The 18708-nt window shown below is 38.2% G+C and overlaps 2 protein-coding genes across 2 annotated transcripts in view; both read right to left on the reverse strand.

Moving 5' to 3' along the window:
- podxl2 (podocalyxin-like 2) overlaps positions 1-6413 on the reverse strand; it is a 40068-nt gene extending 33655 nt beyond the window's left edge. The window contains exon 1 of the mRNA XM_023267618.3: positions 6140-6413. Within this exon, the coding sequence (XP_023123386.1) occupies positions 6140-6170 (31 nt within the window). The 5' untranslated portion in view covers positions 6171-6413. The remainder of the gene's footprint in view (positions 1-6139) is intronic.
- Positions 6414-8520: 2107 nt separating this feature from the next.
- Positions 8521-18388, reverse strand: LOC111566806 (rano class II histocompatibility antigen, A beta chain-like). The gene is made up of 4 exons (XM_023267573.3): positions 18248-18388; positions 10783-11073; positions 10280-10558; positions 8521-9696 (listed from the first exon to the last, which is right to left on the reverse strand). The coding sequence occupies exons 1-4, from the start codon at positions 18300-18302 to the stop codon at positions 9563-9565; spliced, it is 759 nt and encodes a 252-aa protein (XP_023123341.1). The 5' UTR covers positions 18303-18388; the 3' UTR covers positions 8521-9562.
- Positions 18389-18708: the final 320 nt, after the last annotated feature.

Raw genomic sequence — 18708 nt, forward strand, 5'->3', positions numbered from 1 at the left:
GCTATGAGGTGATGAAAACTGGACTTGACTTTGTTAGTTTGTAACTGCAGAGTGATATCGAGGGACAGATAATCAATATGCAAAAATAAACCTCTTTACACTGTGTTTTTTGTATTACCAGGGACTGCACTTCAATATTGTTGTATATATACAATGACATTAAAGATATATTGGTATTGATTGATGAGTGCAGTAAAACAAAATGCATGGCATAATTTATTTTTAGAGGACTGGATCTCTCCATGCTGCTGTGGCCAGTTTGAGTTATCATATCCCACCAAAAAAGCGAGTAAAATCCAGGAACGAATTGATAAAATCCCTCATGAAGTTATAAAATGCCCCTACAATTATACTTTTCTCACATTGGATTTGTTGAAAGTACTCTAACTGGTATTGTACAGGGACTGTAATAGGAGCAAAGTTGTGTTTAATATTTTCAGAGTTAGTACATTTTAAATATGACCACCATTTCACAGAGATTTAAGACTAACATGGCTTATTTGTGCTAAGATTAATATTATCGATTGGATACAAGATAATTGTTAGCAAGCAACTTGATACCACTGAGGGTACCAATATTCTGCTATGTTCATGAAAATTACAGCTAACTGAGGTGCTAATTCTGAATTTCAAAGTTAGTATCTTTTAAATATGAACACCATTTCACTTTATTTAAAGTCAACATAGTATACTCAAGCTAATGGCAGCATTAGCACTGGGATACAGGAAAACCACTAGCGTGCCAAAAGACTACTTTGGCTTAACTACCACTGAAGACACCAATGTAATTTTATGTCGTTTGGAGATTTTTAGCCATCAGAGATGCTAATTCAGATACTCCTCTTAACATTACTTCCTAATGCTAATGGTAAAATCAAGAGGAGAAAAACACCCAAAAAAATTTAGCATGCTAAAAGACTGTGTCTTAGCTACCAATGAGGGTACCGATATTTTGTTTGTTCTTGAAAATTATAGCTAACTGAGATGCTAACTCATATATTTTCAGAGTTAGTTTAAGTATAATCACCATTTCACTGGGATTTATGGCTAACATAGCCTAATCATGCTAGTGGCAACATTAGCACTGGGATGAAGGAAAACTGCTCGTGTGCTAAAAGACTAATTTGCCTTAGCTACAAGTGAGGACACCAATGTCACTTTGTGTAATTTGGAGATTTTTAGCTATCAAAGACAACAATCCAGATTCCTCTTAACATTGCCATTGGTAAAATTAAGAGTGAGAAACTGGAAAACTTTTAGCATGCTAAAAGACTGATTTGACGTAGCTACCAATGTCGGTACCGGTGTCCTGCTCTATTCTCCAATATCATCACCAACTGAGATGCTAATTTAGTTATCTCCAAAGTTAGCACCTTTTAAATCTGAACACCATTTCACTGGGATTTTAGGCTAACACACACTAATCATGCAAATGGTAATATTAGCACTGTGATGCAGGAAAATTGTTAGCATTCTAAAAGACCAATTTGCCTTAGCTACCAGTGAGGACACCAATGTCACTTTCTGTATATTAGAGATTTTTTGCTATCAGAGACGCTAATGCAGACATTGCTCTAAACATTGCCAATGGTAAAATTAAGAGTGGGAAAATGGAAAACTTTTAGCATGCTAAAATGCTACCAATGAGGGTACCGGTGTCCTGCTCTGTTCTCCAATATTATAGGTAACTGAGATGCTAATTCAGTTATCTCCATAGTTAGCACCTTTTAAATCTGAACACCATTTCACTGGGATTTTGACAAACAATGTGTCCTAATGCTAGTAACAACAATAGCATGGGGAAACCAGAAAAATATCAGCAGGGGGGAGACTTTAGGTAGCTGAGATGTTAATCCAGATATGTTAATAGTTAGTATTTTTTTAAAATATGATTGAGATGTTAGTGTGAACATAGCTAATTAACCACCAATGTTAGCAATCAACAGGAAAATCATTGGAATGCTAACATTATTTACTGAGAGTTACTGTTAGTGAGCAACTATGCTGCTTTAGCATGCCACCACACTAAATGTTATCCATCCATCCATCCATTATCTATACACCGCTTAATCCTCACTAGGGTCGCGGGGGGGGGGGCTGGAGCCTATCCCAGCTGACTCGGGCGAAGGCAGGGGACACCCCAGACAGGTCGCCAGTCTGTCGCAGGGCCACACACAAAGACAAACAAGCACTCTCACATTCACACCTACGGGCAATTTAGAATAATCAATTAACCTCAGCATATTTTTGGACTGTGGGAGGAAGCCGGAGTACCCGGAGAGAACCCACGCATGCACAGGGAGAACATGCAAACTCCATGCAGAAAGATCCCGGGAAAGCCGGGACGCGAACCAGGGACCTTCTTGCTGCAAGGCGAAAGTGCTAACCACTACGCCACTGTGCAGCCCCCACTAAATGTTATTTGCTAGCAATTAGCAGGTTAACATCCGGCACTTTTTAAGCTGTCATTAGGACCTTAGCTAGTTTTTCAAGTTATGTAACAGTTTTGGAGACTTTAACTACCTGAGGGACTAGTTCAGATATTTTCTGAGGTAATATCTTTAAAATATGACTCACATTTCAGTTGGATTTTAGTATTCCTGTTGCTTGCTAATGCTAATGTTAGCATTCAATAGCAAAATTGCTCAAAAGCTAGTATCTTTTGTGAGAGTTGGAGTTTTCCCTAATTTCTGCCACTTTATGGACCAAATAATCAACTGGAGGATTAATCAATGTATATTATTATACAAATTTATTTATTTTTATTCATGTGCATCAATGTTTTTTTTTTTGCCTGAAGGATTGTCATGTTTTCACGAGTGTGCTGACATTTTATAAAATGTTTCACGCTATGTAAATTCACATTAAATTGCATATTATATACATTATTTTTATTGTAATTAACTATAGTTTTCTGTTTTCTTGCTCTTTCGAATTGTTTTATGGTGTATAATGGCCGTTTAGTTCTGTTGTTGTACTGTGGATGTAGGTCTCTATAAGCACTGCAGCACTCCTTTAGTTTCAGCTTCACATGACCCATGAAATCTGAGGGGATGTTTTCCTCTTCAGCGTACATAATGTTCCGGGGGTCCGAGCCTTAACACCCCTCAGATCAGCTTATGAAGGGCTGGAACCCTCCCCCAAATCCCCTTCGCCCCAACGAGACATGGAAACGCCGCTCATCCAATTATCTCCACTAATCAGGCCTCCAAAATGTCTTATCTTAGGGTTAAAAAAATAATTTCCACATCAGAAACAAACTGCAGCGTTGTCTTTACAGACACAATAACAAATGTCGATATTTCTCCAGAAACAGCTGAAATTTGTCTTCACTGAGAGCTGAATCGTACAAAAACAACCGCAGAAAGTACTGAAACTTCATACGTGAGCAGATTTTTTGTTGCTGCTGCTTCTGCTGATGTTGAGGATAAAAAATAATGCTCAGAGTTAGTCTTTAACAGATAGACAAGTGGTTCTGATCTATCATAATAAAGTTATTGTGTCGGATGTACTAATAAATCCATAAATCAGTTATCTGCTCTGATTATAAGTTGATGGTTTTAGTCCTTTCTCAAGCAAAAACATCTAAATGTGACAGTGCAATGAATATATTTGGCCTGTATCAGCTGCTTTTATATATATTTTTAAAGCAACAAATGATTAACAAGCAGATTAACTGATTGCGTTATGATTGATGATAGAGATTGAGGAGTTGCTGCTTTTGTTTGAAATCACTGAATAATAATAAATATATTTGGATTTTTGGACTATTTATCGAAAACAGAAAAATCAAAAAAAAGAAACACATTATTCTGGGCCCTTTTACAATGTCAGATATAATACGCAGATTATTTGCTGACGAAACTGAATATTCTACTTATTCTGTTCACAAATCATCCATTATTCAACAAAAATGTGTTATTTACAATCCAAATCATCAGTCATCTACTGATGGTTTTCTGTATTTAAATATATAATATATATTTTGCTTCCGGTTTATGGCATTGTTTTTCTATACATACAATATTTAATGATTAACCAGCAGAAAAACTGATATCAAGAATATTGGTAATTGTTTAAGTAATTTGTCCTGCTTCGGTTATATGAGAATCTGCTACTTTTCTCTAGTTATAAACCATTGCACACGGAATATATTTGGGTTTTTGGACTCTTAAAGAAAATAAGAGATTTAAACACATTTTCACCCATTTTAGAGTCTTCAAAGTTCACACTGAATATAATCTGCAGATTATTTGCCAAAGAAACTACAAATATTCCAATGAAACATCGTTAAAATCACAAAAATGCTTAACATAATAAGAATGGAAACAGCTTTGATCATTAATTTAGCTTCTGCATGTGTAATGTCAGGATCTGTGGCTTTTCTCTCATTTCAAATCACTATATAGTTAATATATTTGGATTTTAGGCAGAGAAAACAAGAATTTCAAACACATCAAGGGTCATTTCACACATTTTAAAGTCAAAACAGTTAATTGCACATTTAATCTACAGGTTATTTTGCTAAAGAAGCTATGAATATTCTAATAAACCAGTACATCATAAAATAATGTATTATTTATACTTAAAATTGTGTTTTTCACAGAATAAGTGACAGTAACAAAGTGTCATTTCTTTTTCATATATACATATACATTTATTGTGCCAAATAACTAAGTGGCAGATTAATTGATGATGAGAATATTGGCAGCTGCAGCCCTGATTTTGATAATTAATCGAAATCCTGCATCTGAAATGGGAGAATATGCAGATTTTCTCTCATTATAAATCACTGTATATTGAATATATTTTGAGTTTGGACCGAGAAAGCAAGAATTTCAAACAAATTGAGGCTCATTTTCACACATTTTACAGTCAAAACTATTTGATTATTGCAAATATACTCTAGATATAATTTTGTTAAATAAACTGAATATTCTGATAAACCATAAATTAATCAATAAATCCCATAATTTACAAAACAGACAGCCTTAAGCATTGGAATGAAATCAGTCAACTAGGTCACTTATTATATGCAAATAAGATACTGGCACAGTCCTTTTTATATGTGCCAAATGGTTAACCAGCAGTTTAATTTAGTTCCTGCTTCTGTAATGTGAGAATCTGCTGCCTTCCTCTCATTTTAAATCACTATATATTGATTATATTTGAATTCTGGGATGAGAAAACAAGAATTTCTAACACGTCGAGGGTCATTTTCACACATTTCTGAGTCTAAACAGTTAACTGCAAGTCTAATCTCCAGATTATTTTGCTAAATACAATATGAATATTCTAACAAACCATCAATGAATTGCAAATAACTTATTATTTATACTCAAAATGCTGTTCATTTGTCAACTAAAAACATCCAAATGTGACAGTGACACACACATACACAATGTACTGTGAGAATCCGCTGTTTTAAATCATCGTATATCGAGTATATTTAGATTTTGGGTTGAAAAAACAAGAAATTGAAACACATCCAGGGAAGTTTTCGCACATTTTAGAGTCTTGACAATTAGATATTTGCATATGTGGAAGTATATATTCTAAAAAAAAAAAACGACAAAAAAACCCCAAAGAAAAACTGCATTATTTTCATCCATAATGATGCAAAACTGCTTCAACTTGTCTGTTGTTGGTGATGATGAGGAGGATGCTTCCTCGTGCCCAGCAGCTGGTGTGTGTGTGTGTGTGTGTGTGCGTGTGCGTGCGTGCGTGCGTGCGTGCGTGTGTGTGTGCGTGTGTGTGTCAGACACTGCAGTGTGTCTGCTGCTGATTTAAGTGCACTGCGCGCCTCCTACACGCCGCTCAGCTGCAACCATCCACTTCATAGAATTGAAGCTTCATTAAAACGGGCAACACCCTGTTTTCTACCATGAATAATTTTAACAATTATTATTATTAATGCTGATATCACTGTAGCATGAAGCATTGTATCCTCTCGGCGGGTTAAAACGTGCAGGAGTGACTTTATCTGCATGTGTGATGTTTTTCAAAGTCTGCAAAGATCCATATTCTGCAGCAGGTTGCGCGTTTTTGCGCATAAAACGCGTCTCCGGTGTGAAATATGAAATGTGTGCTGCAGTGTGTGCTGTCGACTGGTTGGGAATATGTGAAAACAGAGACTCACCAGCCAGTGTGATGAGCAGCAGGCCCGGCATGTCTGCTGCAGTGCTCCCTCCTCCGCTCTCTACGCTCGGATTGTAGGTTCCAGCTGCGGCGGCTCTCTGGATGCTGGATGTCAGCGGGACGCAGCGCTCATGGCCGCCGCCTCTCGGCTTCTGAGTGCGGGTTAAACTTCCAGCTGCCTCCGGACGGACAAACAAGCCGGAGGAAGGACGGACCGACGGGTTGTGTGAGGCAGAGATGCTGCACCGCCGATGCTGGAGAGAAGCGTGTGGCGGCGGCTGCTGTTCCTCCTCTGACCGCTAGAGGCCGCAGCAGCTGAGTCACTGCTGCCTTCAGGGGCGGCTCGGAAAATACGGATGCAAAATAAATGGCAACAAACATTACAGTGCAAAACTGCTAAATTACAAAGTATATATGAATGTGTGTGTGTGTGTGTGTGTGTGTGTGTGTGTGTGTGCGTGTGCGTGTGCGTGTGCGTGTGCGTGTGCGTGTGTGAGTGTACTACGTCTGACCTGACCGAGTAAGATTACCAACTTGACATGTACAGAAAAGTAACCAGGTTAATGCCAACACTACCAGTAAAAAGTTTTAGAACGCCCAGTTTTTCCAATCTTTTATTGAAACTCGACTAGTTCAAGTGCAATGAATAGCTTGAAATGGCACAAAGGTAAGTGGTGAACTGCCAGAGATTAAAAAAAAAACAAAAAAAAGGTAAGGTTCCCCCAAACTGAAAAATAATGTACATTTCAGAATTACACAAAAAGGCATTTTCCAGGGAACAAGAAATGGGTTAACAACTTAAAGCTGTTCTGTAGCAATGGAGGTTGATCAAACCTTGAAAGTTGGTGCTAACAAATCCTACAGGTGTCCCAACTTTTCTTAATTACTTACAACCCCCTCTGTCTGCATAGTGTTGAAACACATCGTGGCACCCTACCCTCCAGAGCATTATTTGTACTACAGAAAGTAGCGTGTTGCTATATAAATTGGTGAGGAAAAGGCAATTAACAATAGAAGAGAGACAGACCATCATAACACTTAAAAATTTAGGTTTTTCCTACAGAGAAATTGTGAAGAAAGTCAAGGTGTCAGTGAGTACAGTTTTCTTCACCATTAAAAGACTCTCAGAAACTGGAGGAAGCTCTGACAGGAAGAGGTCTGGAAGACCCAAAGCCACAACAGAATCAGAAGACAAGTTTGTGAGAGTCAACAGCTTGATGATAGGAGCTCACAGGACAACAGCTTCAAGCACAACTTAATAGTGGTCGTAGTAAGCAGTCTCAGATTCAACTGTGAAGAGAAGACTTGGAGTTGTAACAAGAAAGCCATTGCTAAGACATCAGAATAAGAAAAAGAGGCTTGCCTGGGCCATGAAACACCACCAATGGACTACTGAAGACTGGAAGAAGGTATTGTGGACTGAAGAATCAACATTTGAAATCTTTAGTTCATCATGCAGGATCTTTGTACGCTGTCGAGTAGGAGAAAGGATGGTTCCTCAGTGTGTGACATCAACTGTCAAACATGGAGGAAGACTGATGGTCTGGGGCTGTTCTGTTGGATCCAGGGTCAGTGACTTGTACAGAGTGAGAGGAACCCTGAACCAAAACTGCTACCACAGCATTCTGCAGCTCCATGCAGTACCCTCTGGTATGTTCCTAGTTGGTCAGGGGTTCATCCTACAGCAAGATAATGACCCAAAACATAAGTCCAAGCTATGCCAGAACTACCTTAGGAAAAAAAGAACAAGATGATAAGCTTGAAAACATGGAGTGGCAGCACAGTCTGCAGACTTAAACCCCATGGAACTGGTTTGGGATGAACTGGACAGAAGAGTGAAAGCAAAGCAACCTACAAGCCACACATTTATGGGAACCTCTGCAACAGAGTTGAGAAGAGCTTTCTGAAGAATATTTGATTTCCATTGTGGAAAGAACGAATGTGTTCAGCTGTTATACTTGCCAAAGGTGGTTACTTTGATGAATCAAAGGTTTAGAATCCACTTTTTTAGTTGAATTTATACATATTAATGTCTCATTGTACTCTGAAATGAAAGCATAGAACAAATTAACAAAATGAAGCAAAAAATAAATTCATTTAGAAACCAATTTGTTCTATGCTTTCATTTCAGAGTACAATGAGACATTAATATGTATAAATTCAACTAAAAAAGTGGAAAAATCGGAGTGTTCTGAAACATTTGACCAGTCATTTATATGTACAATTGTATCTACTACCTCGTTTACATGTTCTGTATCCACTTACCACACTATTAAACCTGATAAGTTCATATAACTCAAAGCACTTGCTGAAACTGATTATGCTGAAAGTTTTAGATGGAACTAACTTAAATATATAAGTTAAAGAAACATTCTTTGTGACTTCATTTTATTAAAGAAACATTTTTTATTCATTAAAGTCATTTGAATTGAAAACAAGTACAGATAGTTTAAACATATTTAATGCATCCTTCACCAGCAATGTTCACCTACAAGATCATCTAAAGTGTTTTAAAATAAACCACGATGCACAAATGTCCCTGTAATTGAAAACTTTAATACATTTCACCCACCTCAAAATGATAATATTCATATTATCTCTAACAGAGGGAGAGAAGAAGGAGGGAGACTGATATTAGAATCTTATTAACAAGAAAGTGGCACTTTATTTAAAGAAAACAAGCAAAAAAATAACAACTTTACTCCATCTTGGCAAATACTACAGATAATTGCCTATATATTCACATTCACACTTTCCGTTGAGATTTTAAATGAAGATGTACAGAATGAGAAGGGAAAGAGAATAATAACACAAACATATGATAGGAAAGAAAAAAGAGTCGAACCACATAAACAAGTTAACAGATGATAACGCTATTTCCAAACAAAAAAAAACAAAAAATGGGGCTGTGAGTGAGACATGGGGGGACAGAAGTCAAGTGAGTTCTAGGTTTTTTTTTTTTGTTTTTACAGAGAACATCATCTATTTATATAAATTTTTAGTTTTTTTTTAGTAATATTAATTCAAAATTGCAAATCATACACATTTTGAAGTCAGACAGTTTACTATAGACAGCTAAAGATTATGACTAATCAAATGTACATAATATCAGTGTTCGACTGTGTCATAATAACTGTCAACATATATTGAATACGCAAACAAATACGTAATTCAGCTTAATAAAGATTCATTAAAAACTTTTTAAAAGTCATCATTTACTTACTTGATCATCAGACACATGAACTTAACACTAGTGTTTTGTCCTTTTTGGGTTTTTGATACTATTGTCACCCACTTTCCTGCATTAAAAGCCCTGCACCACAAAAAGTTCCTCTTAACAACAATCATCTTGAAAAATAGGAGAGAAAAATTCCTGATTAAAAACACCCGGATAATTGACTGTCTTTAGAGATGATTTATAAGGTTACAGGACATTTGAAAGTTGTTGGCTTTTCCTCCAGTAGGAAGTCAGTCCAAAAGACAGAAATATGGCTCCCAAAAGCAAAGCACAGACTCCACCAGCAAGAAAGCTCTTTGTAGACCGATCCAAGGACGAGTCTGCAACAAAAGACAACCAAGAAAAACATATATGCAAAATCCACAGAAACCAATTTTTTGCCTCATTTTGGTATTTTTTTGTGTCATTTTTTTTCTCTTTTTGGTCATTTTCTGTCCAATTATACTTTGGTTTTGCCTCATTTTGACAATTTTATGTCTCATTTTGGTGTTTGAGGTCATCTTTGTTTCATTTTGCATCTCATTGCAGGCATTTTGTGTGTTGCTATCTACCTCATCCTGACCATTTCTGTCTCACTTTGGTAATTTTTTGCCCAACTTTCATCATATTGTGTCTTTTTTGTCATTTTTTTTGTCTCATTCTGGTTGTTTGTTTCATTTTTTGTATCATCTCATTCAGACAGTTTGGTCATTCTAAGGGTCTTTTTGGTTGTTTTTGTCTCATTTTGGTCACTGGTCAAAGATAAAACCACCTGTTAAACACACAAAATGATCACTAGTAGATACAACATGGCTGCAAAGATGAACAAAAGAACCCAAAAAAGACTCAAATCATGACAAAACAACATGCAAAATGACCAGAAAGAGATTAAAACTGAATGAAATGCACAATGAAAATCCTCACCCCAGTGAAGGATCTTGGGCTCGCTGAGGGTGGCGTGCTCCACCATGCAGCTGATCTGGTCCCGTCGGCCAGGTGTGTATTCCAGGTAGGAGTGAACCTGATAGGTCCAGTCTCCGTTCGTCATCACCTCACTCACGGTCACGCCCTCAGTCACTTCCTGTCCATCACGGCGCCACATCACTTTGATGTATTTGGGGTAGAAGTCGTAAGCGCTGCACACCAGCATGGCGACGTGACCAGAGGTGTCGTCCACCTCCTGCAGAGTGATGCTGGGCTCGGCTGAAATCACAACACTTTGTAATGAAAGATGTGTAAATATCTCACATCCATTTGTATTTTTGTTCTATGCTTTTATTTCAGAGTACAACGAGACATTAACATGCATAATTTCCAATAAAAAAATGAAAAAACTGGGGTGTTCTAAAACTTTTGACCAGTCGTGTAAGTCTTCACTCATCCTCAGTATGAACATCAATGCACTGATCCAGTGTTTGAATATTCACCCGTGTATTCTTCAGTCACGTTATATATTAACTCAACATTGTCGACACATATCAGCTGTCTCTCCACTTTCCTCTGTAGAAGGTCGTGCTTGTTGTTATTGTGTGCTGACGCTGTAATCCCTCCAGCTGGAGTTAAGCCCGTCCACTTCCCGACTGTGCTGTTGTAATTCATTGTGAACTCTTTGTTAAAATACCAGTCGACCAAATACTCCACTTGTTCCTTCTTTCTGGAGTGCATAGAACACCAGAAGTCAGCATACATGAAGTAGCCATCTTCATCCGCAGAACAATCTGAAGGGTAACAAAGAAGGAACAAGGTTTACTCTCATTCTGTTTTAATTTGCAGGTACAGTGTGTCCACATGTACATTTCCTTGTATCCTCAGTTCCTTCACAGGCAGAACATTGGTCATGTCAATTATAAATGGATCATTCCATCTTAAATCATCATCAGTTTCCTCTTGACTCTCTCTGATTTGCCTGAATTTTCGAGTGAGTGTGAATAAGAGGTTTTGTTTGAATAACAATGTCTCAGGAACTGTCAAAGATAACAGCCTGATGATCTGAGATGGAATAACCCAACTACATACTACGTGCCAGCAGCTTGGCTTGAGGAATGTCACGACCAGTTTGGTAACTTTGGTTTGCACTGAAGTATGTCTGTTGAAACTATTAAATAGATTGCGATGACATTTTGATGCTCACAGTCTATACATAATATAAAAACTATACTTGCTAAACACTTGGAATGTTGGTAATGGCACTGTGTCTAATGTAAATGAAGCTTCAAAAGCAGGACTGTAAACTCTTGTTTAATAACTGAATAAAAATATATACAGCCGTGAACAAAAGTTTGCATACACTTGTTAAGACAGTGTATATCTTGAGTTTCCAGTGACTCCTACAGCTCTGAATTTTCTGATGGAATCATTGATACTCACGCATCTTTGTCATACAATTTTTGCACATTTCTGTAAATACCAGCATTTTAGGCACCTTATTGCTGTTTCTTTGAGCAGCACAGTTTGCACGACTATAGCATGCTCTTCTGTACATTGTTTATCTATCTGTATGTAATGTGTGTGAGCTACTGGATAACTTGCATTTCTCTATCTATCTATCTATCTATCTATCTATCTATCTATCTATCTATCTATCTATCTATCTATCTATCTATCTATCTATCTATCTATCTATCTATCTATCTATCTATCTATCGATTTGCCTGCCTGCCCTCCGTCTGTCTGTCTGTCCTCTGCCAGCCAACCAACCAACCCACCAACCAACCAACCAACCAACCAACCAACCAACCAACCAACCAACCAACCACACACACACACACACACACACACACACACACACACACACACACACACACACACACACACACACACACACACACACACACACACACTATAACTGTGTTGGTTATTTATAAAGATATTGTAGTAAACCTGTTGACATGCCATAAATCCACACTTGACTCACACACTACTTTATATTAAATAACTGAAAAAGCCTTGCAGTCTTGCCAGTCTTTTCCTCAGGAGGAAATGACATCATGTGGAGCAGGTCATGTGATTTGGAATTAACACACTTCCTTGAGAAGTGTTTTTGTGATGGGTAACTTAGTTGAAAGTGATTTCTTGGACACAGATACAATTTGTTTTTTTCCACATAAAATTTGATATATTACCGTAAAAGAAATATCTGTCATGATTATCTCAACTTAAGGTGTATTAAATTTGGTGTTATTGCTCTCACACGCTCTCATATTGGACACTGGAGGTTCAACATGGCACCTCATGGCAAAGAACTGTCTGAGGATCTGAAAAAAAGAATTGTTGCTCTATATAAAGATAGCCTAGGCTATAAGAAGATTGCCAACATCCTGAAACTGAGCTGCAGCACGGTGGCCAAGACCATACAACGGTTTAACAGGACCGGTTCCACTCAGAACAGCCCTCGCCATGGTCAACCAAAGAAGGTGAATGCACGTGCTCAGCGTTATATCCAGAGGTTGCCTTTGGAAAATAGACGTATGAGTGCTGCAAGCACCGCTGCAGAGGGTGAAGGGTTGAGGGATCAGCTTGTCAGCGTTCAGACCATACGCCACACACTGCATCAAATTGGTCTGCATGTGTTACACACATGAAGACAAAGGCATGCGGACATTTGTGTAACAGGATGACTTTATTCTGTAAACACAGAAACGATAGCTTTTCAAGCAATGGCTTCTCATTACTGACTCCTTCTACACAGCTTCTATTTGAACTCAGCTGTTTTTATTGCCTTTATACTATCTAGACTACTATTTTAGTAATCACGGAGCTGTTTGTACAGTCACTGTTACCTATTTTATAAAAAAAAAAAGTAAAACATATTCACAATAACAATGAACTTGGCTTGTTAAAATACATCACCAGGCGTATACCTATTATTTGAACCCATGGACAAGTGGTTGAACAACTCTAAACATATTGGACCATGTAACAACACGATTATAAACAGTAAAATATCCTAACGTCTTTACACTGCCTCGTCAATGGGAGAAGCTAACGCTATCAGCATTTATGCTAGCGGCAGTTAGTGGCAACTTCTAATGTGCAGAACAATTCCAAAGTATGAACTAGGTGAATAAAACATTAACATGAACTTACAAAAAAACCCTTATAATGTGTCCTATATACTGCTTGTGCACTTAACCCACCTGTAAACACAGAAATGGCAGCTTTTCAAGCAATGGCTTCTCAGTACTGACTTCTTCTACACAGCTTCCATTTGAACTGAGCTGTTTTGGGAAGTCAGTCTTTCTCATGCGCCATCTTCTGCCGTCTTCTGGTGTAAATTTGTATAGCACCAGAAACAACTTAACTAATACAGGTGAGTAAGTGCCACACAGTATAAACAATAAAAATACCAGTTAAAACATTAATAAAATGAAAAGTTGTTGGGGGGGTGTCTTCTTTTTACCATCAAATAGTCCTGGGTATCACACATGGCTGTCGTCCCAGAAGGAAGCCTCTTCTAAAGATCATACACAAGAAAACCCTTGAACAGTTTGCTAAAGACAAGCAGGCTAAGGACATGGATTACTGGAACCATGTCCTTTGGTCTGATGAGACCAAGATAAATGTATTTGGTTCAGATGGTGTCAAGCGTGTGTGGCAGCAACCAGGTGAGGAATACAAAGGCAAGTGTGTCTTGCCTACAGTCAAGCATGGTGGTGGGAGTGTCATGGTCTAGGGCTGCATGAATGCTGCCGGCACTGAGGAGCTACAGTTCCTTGAGGAAACCGTGAAGCTTAGCTTAAAGCTAACTCTGGTGCAATACATTAAATGGAAACATTTGTTTATTATTGTAGATGGTCCCTTTTTAAATAAACTGATAATAATAATAATAATAATAATAATAATAATAATAATAATAATAATAATAATAATAATAATAATAATGATAATAATAATAATAATAATAATAATAATAATAATAATAATAATAATGAATGCCAACATGTTCTGTGACATACTGAAGCAGAGCATGATCCCCTCCCTTCGGAAACTGGGCCACAGGGCAGCGACCCCAAACACACCTCCAAGATGACCACTGCCTAGCTAAAGAAGCTGAGGGTAAAAGTGATGAAGTGGCCAAGCATGTCTCCAGACCTAAGTCCTATTGAGCATGTTGGGCATCCTCAAATGGAATGTGGAGGTGCATAAGGTCTCTAACATCCACCAGTTCCGTGATGTCATCGGGGAGGAGTGGAAGAGGATTCCAGTGGGAACCTGTGAAGCTCTGGTGAACTCTATGTCCAAGAGGGTTAAAGCAATGCTGGAAAATAATGGTGGCCACACAAAATATTGACACTTTGGGCCCGATTTGGAAATTTTCACTTAGGGGTGCACTCACTTTTGTTGGCAGTGGTTTAGACATTAATGGCTGTGTGTTGAGTTATTTTGAGGGGACGGTAAATTTACACTGTTATACAAGCTATACATGGACTACTTTACATTGTATCAAAGTGTAATTTCTTCATTGTTGTCCCATGAAAAGACAGAATTAAATATTTGCGGATGAACTCACTTTTGTGAGATACTGTATATCCCATGGACTTCAAAAGTCCCTCGACCCAATTACTGAGGGCCACCACATCAACAAACGCATGTGCACTGAGAGCATCATATTTGGTGGCTAACCTTAATTCTAAGGCTAAGAAGCCATCCACTATTGGTGGAGAATTGATCCTGCCCGCCACTCGTTGCAGAGAAACAAGCTCAGGGCTCCCACTGATTCAGTGTCATGATGAGTTGTATTTATCATGTACTTTGTATTTGTTTTTGTGGTGTATCTTATTTTGAAGGCATGTTTACACATTACCATAGCGAACAGAGAGCATTAGGGGGCAGACAGGATGTTACTCATGTCATGGTGTTGGCAAGGACGCTGCTAATAAAGTTGCATAAGAGTACACAGTGGATTCACACTTATTATATTTAGAAAATACTGCAGTTTTTATGCCGGTTGTGTCATTTCATTTTGTTGTATTTACACCTTAAAGGCCGGTCCGCTGTGCAAAAAAAGGTTGGTGACCGCTACGTTAACTCATCTCTCTCCTATTCCACTACAGCATCATGTAATATAGAAACATAAGGGATTTTTGACTCTTGTTTTTGACTCTTTATATGCGTTTTTCCATAAACTTTGACCCAGTTAGCAGTTTAACAAACATGCATGTTGATGAATCTCAGTTAAATCAGCTCACCATTATATTTAATATATACCGTTACTGCATTACACTCACTCTGTTTGTCCCTGTGTCCTTTCTCCGAGTGTCCCTGGTCCCAGAGCTAGATGCTTCAGATGTGTGGTTGTTCTCCCACCAACTGGCCTAATCTCCATCTGTGGGATGTTGCTGCTGACCTTCCTCCAGCCCACTGCTTCCAGCTGCTCATTTCCACCAATCTACTCTGCATTGCCCTTACTATACTTGATTTGCTCATCTACATATTTTTGAATTTACCACCAGCTATATATGCAGTATATTTAATGCCAGAGCCGTACACCATAGCAGTAAACTATGATCAGTTTCCATGTTAGTTGTACTTTGCATGTATCATCTGTCTTATCACGCATGTATTAAACTGTGTGTTTTATGGTCCTTGCCCCCCCAACCTCTCTACCTCCACCTCTAACCCTCTACTTGTAACCCTCTACCTCTATCCCTCTACCTCTTCCCCTCTACCTCTACCCCTCTATCTCTACCTTTCTACCTCTTCCGTCCCTCTCAACCCGCCCGGCCAGCAGGCAGATGGGTCCCCCCACATTAGAGCCGGGTTCTGCTCAAGATTTTTTTCCCTGTTAAAAGGGTGTTTTCCTTGCCACTGTCGCCTTTTGGCTTGCTCTGGGGGTCAGGCATATGGGTTCTGTAAAGCGTCTTGAGACAATTTGACTGTAATTGGCGCTATATAAATAAAATTGAAATGAAAATTGAATTGAATTGAACTGAATTGAATTCATTACAATCTTCAGGACTAAAAAGGGTTTTATGCTCTTAAAGTCACTTCAACTGTTGTGGATACAATCATTAGAATTGTGGCTCCATCTCTGTCACACACAAACACACACACAAACACACACGCACACACGCACACACGCACACGCACACGCACACACACACACACACACACACACACACACATATTTTGTTTTTTCATGCATTTATTATAGGTCCTCTGAAAATATGACGGGTCAAAAATATACATACAGCAAAATGAAGTATCAGTTTTGGTGATGTAGAAAACTGTGTTTTTAGTGTCATAGCTTCATAACTTCTAGTGAGTGATTACAATTGACTACAGCTGCTGACTCCTCGTTGCCTATTTAAATAGGGCCTATTTAATATATCCACTTTACAAGTGTATGTAAACTTTTGGTCCACTTTATATTTTCAACTGTTATCCAATTAAGTCTGACACAAAACAACAGTCAGGGACACACATGAATAATGAAAGTGGTTCTACTAGCAGTAATTATTCATTCCTGTTCAGGAATAACTACGGTAATGCAAATATTTTAATAGTTGAATCACCACTGGACTATTGCTTTAAGACAGATTTGAAACATGATAAGCTTGTCCTTTAATAGGGCATTCTGACACCTTTGGATAAAGCTCACAGCCTGCTGAAAGTCAACACCGCTGACTGCTCAGGTGACTGAAGACACAAACTAAGACATGCTTTCTAATTTGCTGCTAAAGCAGGATCCAGCCATGCAGAACAGTCTGTTTCGAACTTTTCACAGCTCAGACCAGCACCACCCTAATACAACCGAGATGAACAGAAAGCTAAAAATAACACTGAAAAAAAAAAAGCAGAACTGCAGAACAACAAGCAGAAGACGCCCTGGTCACCAACTTTTTACATTTTTAAAGATCAGTAAACTTCCACACTGTACACATCCTCCATTTAAAGTAAAGAAAGGCATTGTGAAGTACAAAAGTATTGGGAGCAAAATACATAAAAATTTAAAAGATCTCAAAAAACCAGAGAATGCAGTAAACATGATGCAAAATTCTGGCAATATTTTGACATTTTAACTGACTCAAATGGAGCTGATTCTAATTTCTTCTACTATAGACATTACATTTTATGATAATGCATCATATTTTATGAGGTGAACAGAATTCTTAATCTGAGTGTTAACTTGTTCTTAACTTAAGTGAATGTAGTGGAGCTAAAGAACAGCATTTTCTCTCTGAAATGCAGCTAAGGAGAAGTACAAAAAATCATAAACTGGACATGACAAGTACTTTGACAGCAAAAAAAGTGAAGGTAGGTAGGTAAGTAGGTAGGTAGGTTGGTTATTTTTCATTGCCATGTGTAAACATTAACAAAAAAACATTATGTAACAACTGAAAATAAAAAAATGTCCCAATTGTTGCTGCAAAATCCAGTTTGGCATGGTTTTATCTTAAATGTCGCCAGATTAATTTGGCCCCCACCCACCATGGCAACAGCAGCCCTTGATGCCAGTTGCCACCCTCAGCAGGACAATGCACCCCGACATATTGCAAAAACTTTTAAAGGGTGACTCTGGAAACACGACAGAGCTAAGGTCTTCACCTGGGTCCACACTCCCCAGATCCAAATCTTACTGAGCATCCTACCCTAGGTAGGTCCCACCCTGCAACCCACAGGACATCCCCAGAGGTCCTGTGTCTGTGCTCCACTGGGTCATAGCGGCATAAAGGGGACCAACACAAATTGTGTTAGGCAGGCGGTCATAATGTTATGCTTGATAGGTGTATATGCAGCTACAATGTGGAAAACGTTTCATTTTGTTTACATGTTCAGGTCATTGCTTAGAGCGCAACATGAAGCACATGAACCAAAGCCTTAGAAAAAGTGCACATATAAAATGCTTTACAGCACATATGCCGCATATAAAAAATGAAATGAATTACTCACCTGTGACATATGGCGATAAAAACCACAACAACAGCAGGTGCTTGAAGGGCTTCATGTTGAAATCAAAGTGAGATCAGGCTGTTGAGGGCTTTTCAGGAAACTGCTACATTGTTTGCACACGACTCTTTCGTTTTGGCTCCGGTTGCTGAACCTGTTAACTCTGATCCTTGTGCTGTTTAGTTAACTATTTACAGCAGGGGGTTTTCCCCACTTTTATTTTTGCAAAACTACTAATTTGCAACCATAAATGCATTTTGAAGGAAATTCACCAAGCTGAGCAACATAATTAGGAAATATTTCAAACAAATACATCTGCAAAATTGCAGTATTTCTTTCTTTTTTTCTGATTTCTGCCTTGTTCCATTCTGGCACTCATAGGGATTCTTTGTTAAGTTCAGATAGTCAGTGGTTCATTTCATCATGAATCAAACTTGGATGAACACGTTTCAAACAGTCCAGAT

Source organism: Amphiprion ocellaris, chromosome 5 (genome assembly GCF_022539595.1).
Source record: "Amphiprion ocellaris isolate individual 3 ecotype Okinawa chromosome 5, ASM2253959v1, whole genome shotgun sequence".
NCBI lineage: Eukaryota > Metazoa > Chordata > Actinopteri > Pomacentridae > Amphiprion > Amphiprion ocellaris.

What these genes read in the sequence shown, in the direction of transcription:
- LOC111566806 (XM_023267573.3), bottom strand. Translation starts at nt 18,302, where the DNA reads ATGAAGCCCTTCAAGCACCTGCTGTTGTTGTGGTTTTTATCGCCATAT. An exon ending in TTTATCGCCATATGTCACAG is followed by an intron (nt 11,074 to 18,247) that starts GTGAGTAATTCA and finishes GTTACCCTTCAG; the next exon opens with ATTGTTCTGCGGATGAAGAT. An exon ending in GCCCAAGATCCTTCACTGGG is followed by an intron (nt 9,697 to 10,279) that starts GTGAGGATTTTC and finishes CTTTTGTTGCAG; the next exon opens with ACTCGTCCTTGGATCGGTCT.